Genomic DNA, 13,768 nt, shown 5'->3' with positions numbered 1-13,768 from the left:
GCTGACGCCTGCCAGGTCATGGTTTTTAGCCTTGGTATGCTATGAATTATCACTAGAAAAATTTCTAGCCTTACAGGACGACCGTTAGTCGGAGGGTTCACTAGCTCTTAGACTAATAAAGTTTGGAAGAAAAATAATAGTATTTTTGAAATCAGATTGCCTAATATATGAGATATCATCTGTTTTTTATATGCCATTTTTGTCCTTGTCTGCTTGTGTAAAATTTTTAATCTGTAACAATAAATATAACAAAATATAATAATGCAATTTGTTCTAAATATTTTAATAACATAGGTAGTTTCAAATCGAATAAATTAATAAATACGAATACTTATGACTCATTGCTATTTACAAACGTTACACAATGGACTTAAATTTAATTAAAATTATTAATTGCTTTCATCTAATCCGAAATATTCGGTTATTAATAATTTTTTCATAAAATAATACCGCAATAAAAAGTTATTTGAGATCCAGCCATAGCCAGCAGCTGTTCCTACCCAAATTTATGCAACCCAAACTACTGAGACGTGTAATATTGTAGGGAATTTCATTTTTAAAATTAAAATAATCTAGTGATATTTATAGATGGTAGAAAAGGAAGTTCCATTGCAGGTTCGTAGAGTTCAAAAGTATTAAAAAAGTGTCTCGGTTAAAATAGTGAAAAGTGTATTGTGATAAATATGGCAAAAAGCTACGATTATTTATTCAAATTATTGTTAATCGGCGACTCAGGCGTAGGGAAAACTTGTGTTTTATTTAGGTTTTCCGAAGACGCTTTCAATACAACATTTATTTCGACAATAGGTGAGTCAGTATTATATTTATTTATATACCTCAACCTGTAGACCTTCAAGCATATGATACAGAAGGTTACGTTTGAAATTTTGATGAATTAAGTATCTCTAGACCATATGCATTATTTGCAAAGTTTCAGTCTACTTTCATTTTGGTAGGTTAGGTCAAAACAATCTTCTAATCTAACCACACCTAATAAGGAATTATATTCAAAATAAAGTATAAGAGGTCCAATTGTTAAAAGATTAATGTTGTCTTAATTACTGGAACCAGTGCAGCTAAAATTCTTGGAAAGTTTCTATGACTAATGATGGTAGCAATTTAAGAGTAATTAAACAAAGTGTCAGTAGTTGTCATAAAATTTGGTTTATATTTTATTACCAAATAAACACATTAAATAGTAAAATGAAGCCTGGACTTTCAAATAGTAACATTTAGTTGCAATAATTGTTAATAGGAATTAGTTGGTTCTACCTTGAATTATCATTCAAGTTTACCATTTTTTGTTTTATCATTTCTTATCACCATTCTTAAAGAAATGCCATAAAAATCAAAAATGACCTTAAATTCAAAGCTTTTGTTGTGGAGCCTATAAATAACTTCTTTATTTACCACATTTCAAATAAATTCATAAAATAATTATTTGCTATTAAATAATATCAAACTACCTACAAAGGAATAAAACATTTTTTGGTTATTTGCTAGTGTCAGAATGTTTTATTTGTATGGTACTATTTACTAGCTTAAAATTTTTCATTGTTGCCCATAAGTTTACCATGATAAATCTAGAGACCGACCGATTCATCAGCTTCGGCCATCTTCGGCCAATATTTAAACCTTAGGCCAAAATTCGGCTTCAGCCAAAACGAAGCCGAAGGTTTCGCTGAAGGTGGAATAATAAAATGCTCTGTCAGTTTACTATACTATATAAATAATCCCTAAGCAATATGCTTCGGCAAGTCTTTGATAATTTGAATAATATTTACACCCTATTTTATACCCTAAACTAAAACGTTTTACAAACTTTCAGGTAGTAGCTAGGATATAAATTGGATATATAATAATAGGCCAAGATGTCTCAAAGATCTTCATATGCATATTTCTCACATAGTAAAATTCTGAGAAACTACAGTCGAACCTCGATTATCCGTCTCTCCATTGACCGTCACCTCTGTTAACCGTCAGGGTCCGTACATAAGTTGTATTGAGTACATAAGCAAAAAATTGAGTCATCAATTCATTTTTTTAGCATTGTGATAAGCCAAACGAAATTCGCTGAAATATACAGTGCGGTAACAAATGAAGTTATGGCTGAATCAACTGTTTTGTTTTCGTTGCGTCAAGATGACATAAACGAGTGGTTAATTTGTGATGAGATGAGAAAGCAAACGGCTATCAATTGCTGACAGATGATGAAATCGTTGAAATTGCAAAACAGAGGCTGACGAAATAGGTTTAGAAGCTGACACAAACTTGGAATTTGACGGTGGAGATGTCGATGATGCTTTTGCAACTGACAAAGATTTGCCTAAAGAAGCTAGAGCAGCTGCATCGCACATACAACCATTCATCGAGTGGTATTCTCGACAAGAAGAATCCAATAAAGTAGATTGCAAGATCTGACGCAGGTTAAGAAATTCAGCCCTTGCAAAATGTGAAGCATCAGTAAAACAAACAAAGATTTCAGAATATTTTAAACCAAATTAGACAATAATAACACGAACACAAATTCCTCTTATATTATCAAACAAAACATACAAATAAAATTTGAGAATTGTGTTATCAATTTTTAACTTTTTTAATGTTCTGTTAACCGTCTTTTTGGATTATCCGTCATACCCTTGGTCCGGTGCCCTGACGGATAATCGAGGTTCTACTGTATAATAATTTTATTGTATTTGTTAAAACTCAAGATTACAGTAATCTTGAGTTTTAACAGTAACTGGTGTTTTGACTACCTAAATATTAATGGCAAAATATCGACAGTTTAAGGCAGTTTAAGTTTATTCTCCTGTGGGCATACCAAATAATGTATAAATGTTAAACTTTTTTATCTTATAATTTCATATTTTTGTTTATCACTTATTGTGTCTAAAAATTCGTGAATGTATTTAAAGTTTTTAAACAAAGCAATTAGTTATTGCGGATTTTACGAGTGTTTATATTTTATTAATAACATTTTAATTTTTAACGTTAATAAGTAAAAGAACATTGGCTCATTGAAAGCTGTTAGCAGCGAGTTATCGTCAGCAATGATTCCAGTGGCGTATCAACCGAGCAGGTAACATGAACAACTTTTCAACAGGCTTTTATTCCCAACCAAATTATGAACAAAATGTAAAAACCATGGCTCCAATGATCCAAAATCCTATACAAATTCCCACTTGTTCCCAACAACCTAATGATTCACTACAAATAAACCAAACAAATGAACAAACAGCCAGTATTGAAGAACAGCAATGGAATGAGGTTACCGGAAAAAGATTAAGAAGCAGTCCAGAAATGCCTAGAAGTAACAAAAGACAAACAAAACTTGGTGAGTACTGGTTAAGTAAACCTATAACAACACAAAATCAATTTGAAGCACTAAGTTCAATAGATGAAAGTGACAATTTGGAAGACACAGTTAAAAATACAGATGCAAAACCAAAACCACCTCCAATATTTGTATCAGGCGTGCAGATCTGCAAGCCTCTTATCGATCTATTGCAACAAGTAGCAGAAAATGATTTTATCACTAAAGCTATCAACAGCGAACAAATAAAAATTCAACCAAAATCAGACAAAGCATACACCGCCATAATAAATGCTCTAAAAACAAAAAACACGGACTTCCACACTTATAAACCTAAAAGTGAAAGACACTACCGAGTGGTTCTTAAAGGCATGCACCCCACGACAAATTTAGAAGAGATAAAAGAAGATCTTAAAACCAAAAACCATAATGTTATAAATATATGGAATATACTACACAACCAAACTAAAAAATCGCTGCCTATGTTCTACATTGATCTAGAAACAAAAGATAATAACAAGGACATCTATAACATTAAACAAGTAATGCATTCCATAGTAGAATTCGAAGCACCGCATGTCAAGAGAATAATTCTGCAATGTAGTAGATGTCAAAAATACAACCACACAAAAAACTTCTGCAATAAACAACCGTGCTGTGTCAAATGCGCAGAACCTCATTACACTAAAGAATGTCCAAGGAAAACCAGAGACAGTAATGTTAAATGTGCTAACTGTGGTGAAAATCACCCCGCAAATTATAGAGGGTGTGAAGTTCACAAACAATTACAAAAACTTAAATTCCCTAACTTGAGACGACACAACGCGAGGACAAACCAAGATAGAACTACAACAGTCAACTATGTGCAACCTGGAATAACATACGCACAAGCAACGCAAGCAGTTAACCAGCAAGCCTCCAACCAAACTACTACACAACATATACCAAATCAAACTAATAACCACACAGACATGTCAGAACTGAAAGACATGTTAAAAAAACTGACGGAACAAATGAGCACTATGCTCAACCTCCTGACCATGATTCTCAACCAGAAATGACTCAGTTACTAAAGCTAGTATTATGGAACGCCAATGGCTTAAGTCAACATGTAGAAGAATTAAAACTATTTATTAACACACAAAAAATTGACATAATGCTGATTACAGAAACTCATTTTACATCCAAAAACCACATCAATATTCCACGATTTACAACTTATCATACGCAACATCCCAACGAAAAAGCACATGGAGGCACTGCAATAATAGTTAGTAATAAACTAAAGCACTACGAAATACAAAAACATGAATGCGACTATCTACAGGCCACCAGCATTGTTGTGGAAGATCAACTAGGCCCACTAACAGTATCAGCTATATACTGTCCGCCAAAGCACAATAACAAAACGGAACAGTTTGAAAATTTCTTTAAAACATTAGGAAATAGATTTATAGCAGGAGGAGATTTTAATTCTAAGCATACTACCTGGGGATCCAGAATTATTACCACAAAAGGCAGAGAACTTCTTAAAGCTATAAATGCGACCAATGCAAATTACCTCACCACAAGGGAACCAACTTACTGGCCTACCGACAATGCAAAAATACCTGATCTACTCGACTTTTATATTGTTAAAGGAATTAATGTTAAATTGGCAAAAGTAGAATCTTGTTACGATCTACCCTCTGACCACTCTAGCGTAATCGCGACATGGTATGCACAAATAACAAACAGTACTAAACAACCATCACTATACAGTAACAAAACAGACTGGAGCATTTTCAAGACTAAACTAGATGAACTAATTGACATATTGACCCATTAACCCATTGAAAACAGAAAGTGACATCTACGCAGCAGTAGAAAATCTTCAGAAAACTATACAAGAAGCTGCTTGGTATGCTACCCCTGACTGCTACCAAACAGAATTGAAAGAGAATTGCCCAACTGTAATAAAGGAAATGATTGCTAGAAAGAGAAAAATAAAGGAAGAGTGGCGAAGAAAAAGAACACATGAGAACAAGGCGAAATTAAATAAAATCACCAAGGAAATTAAACTACAATTGCATAATATCAAAAATAACAAAATACAAGAATATCTTACAGGTTTATCAGCAAACGCAGATAGTGAATATACCCTTTGGAAGGACACGAGAAAAATCAAACACCCGAAACAACAAATACCACCAATACGAAACCAAGAGGGAAACTGGTGTAGAAATAATAAGGAAAAAGCCGAAGCATTTGCAAATCACCTCACTAATGTATTCCAGCCACATCCCATGGAAGATGGTGACACAGAGGAAGAAATAAATGACTTCCTGGAATCGCCCTACCAGATGGATTTACCTATACAAAAAATCACCACTAAAGAAGTTAGAAATATGATCCAGCATGAAATCAGTCCAAAAAAAGCTCCAGGGTATGACCTGATCAACGGGAAAGTACTGCAGCAATTGACATGCAAAGGTCTGAAAATGATAACGCAAGTATTTAATGCAATATTTAGGCTAGGTTACTACCCAGAACAATGGAAAGTTGCTCAAATTATTCTCATACCTAAGCCAGGGAAAAATAAAACTCAGGTGACTTCATACAGACCAATAAGCCTGCTACCTGTTCTATCAAAAATTTTGGAAAAACTTCTCCTTAAGCAATTATCCCCAGTTATAGAAGAAAGGAAACTAATTCCCCAACACCAATTTGGGTTCAGAACACAACACGGAACGATAGAACAGGTACATAGACTGGTAAAACACATCAGAAGTGATCTAGAAAATAAAAGGTATTGTTCTGCTGCATTCCTGGACATTGGTCAGGCCTTCGACAAGGTATGGCATGCTGGTATGCTCTTTAAACTAAAGAAAAACCTTCCTCATCCTTTTTATCAAATCCTAAAAAGCTATATTTCCAACCGACATTTCCTAGTCAAGCAGGATAATGAATACACAAGCCTAAGACCAATAAAAGCCGGAGTACCACAAGGAAGTGTCTTGGGACCGATATTGTACTTGCTCTACACTGCTGACCTACCCACAAGTAACAAAACAACGTGTGCAACTTTTGCTGATGACACTGCTGTACTAGCCTCTCACCATGATCCAAATACAGCATCCAGAACCCTTCAGAAAGACCTTAATAATATACAAATATGGCTTAAAAAATGGAAGATAAAGGCGAATGAGAGTAAATCCATCCATGTAACCTTCACCATGAGAAGACAAACATGTCCATCTGTAACACTAAATGAAACTCAACTCCCACAAACCGATACTGTCAAGTACCTAGGAATCCATCTTGATAGGAGATTAACTTGGCAAAAACACATTTTTACAAAAAGAAAACAACTAGGAATAAAATTTCGAGAAATGTACTGGATCATCGGTCGTAAATCTCAACTATCACTTGAAAACAAACTGCTGATATATAAAACTATATTAAAACCAGTGTGGACCTATGGTATCCAACTTTGGGGGACAGCCAGTCAAACTAACCTAGAAATATTGCAGAGATTCCAGAACAAAGTCCTTAGAACAATGCTGAATGCCCCTTGGTACGTGCCAAACTATGTGATAGAGCAAGACCTCAATGTGCCATCCATAAAAACAGTAATAACGGAATATTACAAAAAATATTCCAAGAGACTAGAATCTCATCCAAATGAGTTAGCCAGCAACCTTACTGATGACCACAATGATGTACGACGCCTGAAGAGATTCAAAGTAGTGGATCTAGCAAGAAGATTCGAATAATCTGTGATAACTAAACTTATTTTAATTTGTTTTAATTTAATTTATGTAAAGAGGGTGATCACTGGATCTCCCTCTACAGGTCAAAATTTTCAATTTTTGTCAAATAATTTACCTATTGTTCTCAGTTGAGGACAGATTGTAAATATTACAACATTAAATAAAGAAAGTTTATCACTTATCAGTTAATAAAAATATAATGCACATTATTTAAATTATTAACATATAATATATTTTTAGTCACCTTCGGCTTCGGCTTCGGCCGAAGGTATCCTACAGGCCGAACTTCGGCGTCAGCTTTGGCTTAGGCCAAAAAAAATCACATTCGGTCAGTCTCTAGATAAATCCTTGTCTATAACAATCAACCAAGGCTTGCTGCATTCTGCTGATGGGTTTGATGTTTGCTACACATTTTTCTTCGTTAAGGTACTAGTACACTTTAGAAGACCAAAAATAATCATTTTTTTCAAGAATTTTTTTGTCAGATCGTTTATTAAAAATGAACATAAAACTTTTTACATATTAATATCGAACTCTTATAAAATACAAAAAATATATCTTTTTTCATTTATGCACATACACTAATATATTGTAGAGGGCGCAAAAGTAGAGGCCTCGAAAATGATGGCGGACAGTTAATCTCAGAATTGGGATATCAGAAACAAAAAAATCGTACTGCATTTGAAAAAAGGTTTCGTACATGACAATTTACCACAATTTGATCAAAAAATAAAAAATAATTATTTTTGAAGTTATACTTTAGGCGCGTTGGGAGTAAATTTATATGTGCACAAAATCATCAAAATCTTGGTACCTGGCGTAGCTTAAACGTTATAGGTATGTCCTCTGATTGGGTAAATACAATGACCTGTCAACAATTGTTCAATATGTCGGTTATTTAATTAATATGTCAATGGTTATGGGTAAACAAATTGTATGTAGTATATTAGCTTTATTGTTGTGAGGACAGACACAAAAAGCAAGTTTATAATTGTAGTGACTTTTTAAATAGTTTTTAAAAGCAACAGGTACGCAATTTTAAATGTTTCAGTATTGTAATAAAAGATTAGGACCTACATGCTTTGATTTACATAATTTGATTACCAATACAATTTATACCAATCTTCATATCTAATAAATTGCTTTTTTAGTCTATATTTTGTTGTATTTTAATATTTTAATTCCACAAGAATCAAACTTATTTAATTAAACTAAGAGAATGAGCAACTGTCAAAAAAGTTTAAAATGTTTAGTTGCTATATCTTCCCACATCATTCAAATGTCTCGCTAGCTAAGTTCTGTGTGCGGTGAGTTTAAAATCTAACAACCTTATAGATGCAGGTTCAATTCCCAATGCAAATTCTATTTTTTTAATTTTTTTTATACATTTTATGATTAAGTATATTTATTATATTTTTTTTCAGAAAATACATATTTAGTTAAAATTTTTGTCAACAATTGGACGGTGTTATGCATAACTCGACCAAGCGCCAAAACATAGTTTTGAGATAAATAGCTTCAAAGTTTTTCGTTTCTTGGTTGCTTGGATTAATGTCGCTTGGTTTAATTTTGTTTTTCTTAGTAACCGTTAACAACAGGGAGTTTTTCCAAGATAGTTTTAGCTATTTGTCACCAGAATCCGATTTTAAAGAAATAGCGCTTGGTCGAGTTATGCATAATGCCGTCCAAGTATTGTTCAGAAATCATTTCTTTGTTTCATTTTTCAATGTGTTTGCATGTGTATAATTCTTTTATTTTTTTTTAATTTTTGGTATTGTTTTAATAAAAATTTTTGGAAAGTAGTGAGTATTAAAATTAGTTCAATATTTAAATAAAATATAAATAAACTGTTTAAAGTATATTGATTTCGTTGAAATCGTATAATAGAAGTATAACTTCTTACGTGCGTACAAAGTACACACACATTCTTTTTTTTTAACATGAAAAACTGAAGAAAAACGAGTGATTTTTTCACAAAAATTTTTAAAAATTTCCGTAAAATCTATTTTTTGATGAATTTTTCACTACCGGTGGTAAATTGTAACGTAAAAAACCTTCCTTTTTCAAATGCCGTACAATTTTTTGTTTCAGAGATCCCAATCCTGAGATTAAGATATATTTTTTGTATTCTCTAAGAGTTAGATATTAATATGTAAAAAGTTTTGTTTATTTTTAATAAAGGTTCTGAGAAAAAAATCTTGAAAAAATGCTTATTTTTGGTCTTCTAAAGCAGGGATCACCAATTAGCGGACCACGGTCCGCATCCGGACCGTGAGCTAGTTTTGTGCGGACCGTCAATAAATTCAGAAGAATATACCCTAGTGTTTGGCAATTTTGAAAATGTTTGGCTATGAAAATGTGTACTATGTTTGGCTCAACTTATGTGTGCGAAGCCTCTTTATCAAGAATGAACTTGATTAAAAATCGGTAGAGATCTCACTTATCAGATGAATATCTCAACTTCTTAATGAGACTCAGTTGCACTAAACTCACTCCAAACTTCAGAAAGGTTGTACATAAAAAAATGTCATTTTTCTCTCTGATAATTTAATTTTGTAAACAGTTTTCCCCCTTATTGTTATACTTACTAATCATTGATTTTGAAATTAAGTAAGCTGTAATATAAAATTGTCATGTGCATTTTTTTATATTCATTTCCTCCCTACTATATGTTAACTAGGAGTACATTTCAGATGTGCATTTGATTAAAATAATTTTCAGATTTAATAAGTTTGCAACAAACACCTTGCATTGAAACTAATGTAGAAAAGATAACATGTTAATTAGCATTTTGTGCCATGATTATTTATTTTAAATTCCTGAGTTTCCTTTCTACAAAATTGAAGATGTCTAAACATTAGCATTCAAAATATAAATTTCTAATTTTTAAAATATTTTCAGTAACAATTTACAATACTGCTGTTTTCAAAATATGTATACTGATAATAACATCAAAACAATACAAAATTAATTTATATTTTATTTATTGTACCAGGAAAATTTACAGAAAAGTATACAGTAACCAAAAAAACAATCAGATATTATTAGTTTTTCTTTCCATATTAGTCCATGTGTGATTCCACTTTCGTATGAAAAATGTTTCTGACTCGACTTCTTTGCAGATTCCTGTTCAAAAATGTCCCCTTTAAACAAATCAGAAGGGTGCCGGGTGACACAATTTTTTAAGCAAATTCAAAATTACTTTTTTGCCTCGAAAAATGTATTTTTAGGTTTCTTGGGTAATTATAATCAATAAAGGTCTCTTGTCATATTTCTGAAAAGTTGATAGTTTTCGAGTTATAAGTGATTTAAAATCTGACAAATGCGAAAATATGCATTTGCGATGCTTGAAAACTCTTGAGTTTTAATAGAATGACAGATCTTTTTATTTAAGATGACCCAAAAATGCTAAAAAAATATTTTATAATATTAAACAATTAATATATTAAACAATTTCTGCCCAAAAATTTCTCCCGGTACCCTTCTGATTTGTTTATAGGGGATATTTTTTAACAAGAATCCACAAAGAAACCGAATCAGAACAGTCAGACACAGGCAACATAAATCCGGACCCCGGAAGTGTCATAGGTTTTCGAAACGGACCCTCAGGAAAACTAATTGGTGACCCCTGTTCTAAAGTGTACTAGTACCTTAAGTAGGATGAGGACTGCTTCTTTGACTTTTCTCTTTTTCATGTCTGTTTCTTTCATGATTATTGATATGCATAGGCGTAACCAGGGGTGGTTTTGGGGGTTATAACCCCCCCTTTTGGATGTACTTTGATCCATAAGCGTAACACCATTATCATTCCATACCCCCCAGAGACCTTCAAGTAGATGTAACCACCCCTTAGGATCATCCTGGTTACACCTCTGTTGATATGTGTCTTTCCAATTTACTCTGTGCTGACTTCTCAAAGTGTCCCTGTTCTTGATGTATGTGATCCTTGTTTACCCTGATAGATGTCTTGTAGTTTCTCCCGCATTGAAATTGTTGCATTCACAGGGTATTTTATATATGCAGTTTTTGGATCTTTCTTCTTTGGATCTTTGTGCTGTTGGGTTTAGTTTTGGATAGGATAGATCTTAGAATGTTAGTTGTTTTGAATGTTGTTGTGATATATTCATTTAAGTACATGTTTCCTATCCATTTTTTCTGATAGGCCCTTTACATATCGACCGTTGAAAGGTAAAAGGCTGTAACCCACAAATCAACTTTTATTTATTTATTTATTTATATATATATATATATATTTACGAGCAAAGCTCATTACAATAAAACATTACAGAAGATATGAAGAACTATCAGGAAGTAGAAGAAACATTCTATTTAAGGAATTTTATGAGGAATTAACCTAATAATTTTTTTCATTAATTTGTAGATCAATAATTGTACAAACCTAAAAAACCTAGGTATATTATAACTAAGTAAATAAAACAAGATACTGTCAGATTAGAAAATATCAAAATTAAATGAGGCATGAGACAAGGATTTCCCCTCTGCTTTTCAAGATTTATTCGTAAACTATTATATAAGAGACAGTACACAACGAAATATCCGGGCTGATTATAACCTGTTTAATAATTTCTGATATGGTTTTATCAGCACACACATCGCCTTCTGGCAACGATACTGGGACAACTCAAAATTGGTCGTTTTGCGATGTCTACACTAACATACAGAGGATTTTAAGCTCTATAATCCGCAATGACTGGGACATTTTTAAGTGCAATACTCTCCGTGTGAGGGCGCAAGGTCCACTGTTACATTCAGAGTGGTAGGAGGTAAATGCGGAGCGAGTAGTGGGCTAATGCTAAAATGCGTCATGAACCTTTTGAATTGTCTCAATGTGAATAATAATGAAATGATTCTTCCAACAATACTGGGACAATCCAAAATTTTTTCAATTAATTGTTAATTATTAACTCTAGTGGTACCAAAAGATTGCCAAAATGAACTGAAAAACAATCTTTGATATCAACTGAACAAAGAACATAGTTTTAGTTAAAAACGAATATAACTCAAAGCATACAATAGCTGTGCAAAATGACAAAAACTTGCAACTCGATTTTCTCGAAACACGTTTTTTTGAGTTGTCCCGGTATCGTTGCCAGAAGGCGATATAAACAACATATGGCAGACATTGGATAGGTTAGGCATATACATACATCAAGACAATCATAAAAAACAAACAAAAGAATATTATTATAGTTCAATATTCATTGTTTTGATGAATGTTGACAGTCATAAATCTCATTTAAATCTAAAGTGAGCAGATAGATTATGTATTATGTTACATGGGCTTTTGATGTTTAATTATAGAAATTACTTATCTAAAAAATAATTTGATTGAGCCCTACATTTTGAGGAGAAAATGCAAGTGTAGTCTAGGTATTCGGTTTTGTTACAGATCTTATAGGTAGATTCTTACTCCTTATACCGTTAAACAGTTATAGCCTGGTTTATAGGGCATTCCAACATGCTGTCATAATTAAATCAATATGGCGGCTGGGGGGCAAACATAAATGTTATTGTGTTGTTAATTTGTTTTAGATCAGCTTAGATTAATTTAACATTTTCACTGGAAGAGTTCATTTAAAAAGTAAATATGTCTCATTTCTGTTGTGTTTTGAAGTGTGGAATGTGAAGTAATCATGATAAAGTTCAGTTTTATCGGTTACCATCAGTCCTAAATTTTAAGCATAAAACAACTAAATAAGTTATCATCTGAGAGTCAGAAACAATCGTTTCAAGTCGTTCAAGTACTTCTACAACTACAGGCTACACCAAATCTACAACAAAATGTTTGGAAAATACAACTAAAAAACTATTAACAGTAAAAAACTTAAGAAACAATGTGGTACAAATATAAACAAATACAATGTTTGACAGTTTGACTCCCAACAGTTTCATTAACGTCAAAGTCTTTGAATGCCTTATTATTATATTATACAGTAAGCGCCATGCTACTAGATACATGGATATGTACCTAATTGCTATGCTTATGGGCTAATCCAGTACATTCTCAGATATGATTTTCATCCTTGTCATGTTACTGTCAAGAAACTATTCAAAGTACTTAATTGTTTTTCTATACAAAAATACATTAATTAATAGTATTGTTACTCTGCGCTTTAAAGTAACTTTATTCAAACACCAAGAATATTACACTTAAATAGAATACTTTAAAACTTTTAAAATTTTAACAAAATGACAACTTTAAACGTCAAATACAGCTGATCTATTTTTTGTCAACTTTCTTTGTTAATACTTATTCAGTTTCTATACATTTTCTAAACGTCACTAGACATAAAAATAAACATTGCAACAAGTGAAGGGTCCAGGACTGTAATAGCTCAATGTTCCTATGTAGTTATGTGAGTTAAGAATATTTCCAAGTAGGGCAGTCAATGAGGGTATTTGGCTCCGAATTGCATCCTACTACATCGATTTACTTGATATTTTCACAGTAAGTAGGGAATAGCTCAAGAAACAAAGTCAATCCTACGCCGATGTGCGCTTTTATCTTGGGGGTGGTTCCCACCCCTTCTTAGGGGTGAAAACTGTTTTGGTTAAAATAGCCACGGAAGAGGCTTGAGAACCTAATTTTAAGCAAAAGGTGTTCTATAATTATTTTTTGAAAACTCAATACTTTTTGAGTTATTTGTGGTTGAAAATTGGCCATTTTCATTGAAAAATGACA

General features: G+C 32.5%; 1 protein-coding gene across 1 annotated transcript in view; it reads left to right on the top strand.

Moving 5' to 3' along the window:
- The first annotated feature begins 571 nt into the window (after positions 1–571).
- Positions 572–13,768, top strand: part of LOC126883250 (ras-related protein Rab-8A) — a 113,472-nt gene continuing 100,275 nt past the window's right edge. The window contains exon 1 of the mRNA XM_050648546.1: positions 572–807. Within this exon, the coding sequence (XP_050504503.1) occupies positions 684–807 (124 nt within the window). The 5' untranslated portion in view covers positions 572–683. The remainder of the gene's footprint in view (positions 808–13,768) is intronic.

Source organism: Diabrotica virgifera, chromosome 4 (assembly GCF_917563875.1).
Source record: "Diabrotica virgifera virgifera chromosome 4, PGI_DIABVI_V3a".
Lineage (NCBI taxonomy): Eukaryota > Metazoa > Arthropoda > Insecta > Coleoptera > Chrysomelidae > Diabrotica > Diabrotica virgifera.
This window is presented reverse-complemented; position numbering and strand designations above follow the sequence as displayed.